Below are 1,724 nucleotides of genomic sequence, written 5' to 3'. Positions count from 1 at the left end.
TTTCCCTGCAGATACCAATGTCATACGATACATCCAGCTGACAGAGATGAAGCTCAGCAGATGTTCCCAGAGAGAGAAAGAAGCCTTGTGAAAATGAAGCCGCTTCAGCTGAAGTGCCCAAGGGGGAGCATTTCCTTCCTAGAAGCCCATTTGGTGGATTTTCCTGTTTGCTCTGCCTCATCCTCATCTCCTGATCCATCCACTCTCCCTTGCTCTTCATTGAATCCCAGTTTTGAAAAAAAAAAAAAAAAACTTAGACGCTGGATATGGCTGCTTGCCAACCATGGTAATACCCCTTCCCCGTGGCAGGAGAGCACAACGGCTACAGCCAGCCTTGTTCCAAGACCGTGTCACACACCTGGAGTAGGCAATGCTGGGGGACCTTTCTGGTCCTGAGCTGACTGTCCCTTAGGGCAAACCCTTAGGTTTTCCTTCTGCAACCCCCAGAGCAACGACATCCTGACCAGGCAAGTTGGAGACAAACCGTTTCTGCTCTGAGTGATCACTGGAGCTTGGAAGAGCTAAGAAACCAAGAGAGCCACTGGTCATTTCACAGGGGATAGCAAATGCCTTTTTACCATCAGTTCCCTCTGCCTGCTTCTCCAGTGTGTGTTATCAGTCTCCAGTGAGAGCTCACATGCTCCCAGTCTAATGCCAGTGAAAACTGTTTCTAAACATCCTTCTAATGAAAGCACAGAGCACCCTACGACCCCCACCCCCCCGCAGAGCTGTCCCGGTGCCGGAGGAGAAGGCTGTGGGCTGCCACAGAACACTGAACGGGCTGTGAAAGCGCGGTGTACAGCGTGAGTGAAAAACTGTGAAATAATTCATTAAAGGCAAATAAAAATTATTAATAGGCAACAAGTCCAGGCATTGCTTTTCGAAGGGACCTCTTGGGTTCCCCATGTCCAGACAGGCAACATTGTCTAGTGGGGGGCAGGATTGGGTGGGGAACAAGGGATGACTCCATTCTTATCTTGGCTCTGCCAATGCCTTGCTGTGTGATCTTGGGCAAGTCACTTAGCCTCTCTGTGCCTCGGTTTCCCCATCTGTACACTGGGGATAATAATACTTCCCTACCTCGCAGGGGTGTTGTGAGGATGTATTAGTTAATGTCTGTAAGTAACAGTACAGTGATGTACAGTGCTAAGTATTATTAGTACATTGGATTGAGGTCTTGAGTCTCCCACCTTGTGTTGGTGCTTCCTGTGTCCTGTTTTTTCTTTTATAGAAGAACATGGTGCTGGCAACCAGGGCAGGACCAACAGCTTTGGAGCTGATTTCAGCAGCCCATAGGGTCTGTTTAGACCTCCTCCAGCAGTCTGATCACTTCTAAGAGCGCGGGCTCCTTGGCTTAATGGTCTGAAACTGCTAACAATGGGATCAGTAAGTGCCACCAAACACATTTCCAGTGTGACTGCCCTGTCAGTGTCCCACAGGGACCTGCTCCCAGTTGCAGGATGTACATGAGTGGACTCATCCCATGATGGTCAGTGTGAAGTGAGTGTACCCAGAAATAGTTCACTCAGCCCTCAGCTGAAACATGGAAACTGAAAAACAGAGAGCTGAACGGACAAAAGTTCAGCCAAGTGCTGTGTGCTTTGGTCCCAGCAGACGTGGTGTCTGCAGACAGTTGGCTCTCACATCCCACATTCCAGATGTGGTATCTTGCCACATATTTCTCTAGCCAAAATTCGAAAGAGTTGATAGAGAAGCATCAAGAG

General features: G+C 49.0%; 1 protein-coding gene across 1 annotated transcript in view; it reads left to right on the top strand.

The window, feature by feature from the left end:
- Positions 1-1,190, top strand: part of LOC104621281 (tetratricopeptide repeat protein 9A) — a gene marked incomplete at its 5' end in the record, with an annotated part of 5,982 nt that extends 4,792 nt beyond the window's left edge. The window contains one exon of the mRNA XM_010287724.1: positions 12-1,190. Within this exon, the coding sequence (XP_010286026.1) occupies positions 12-91 (80 nt within the window). The remainder of the gene's footprint in view (positions 1-11) is intronic.
- Positions 1,191-1,724: the final 534 nt, after the last annotated feature.

The sequence above is a fragment of the Phaethon lepturus genome, unplaced genomic scaffold, assembly GCF_000687285.1.
Source record: "Phaethon lepturus isolate BGI_N335 unplaced genomic scaffold, ASM68728v1 scaffold12720, whole genome shotgun sequence".
Lineage (NCBI taxonomy): Eukaryota > Metazoa > Chordata > Aves > Phaethontiformes > Phaethontidae > Phaethon > Phaethon lepturus.
The sequence above is the reverse complement of the archived record's forward strand: the minus strand, read 5'-3'. Positions and strand labels throughout refer to the sequence as shown.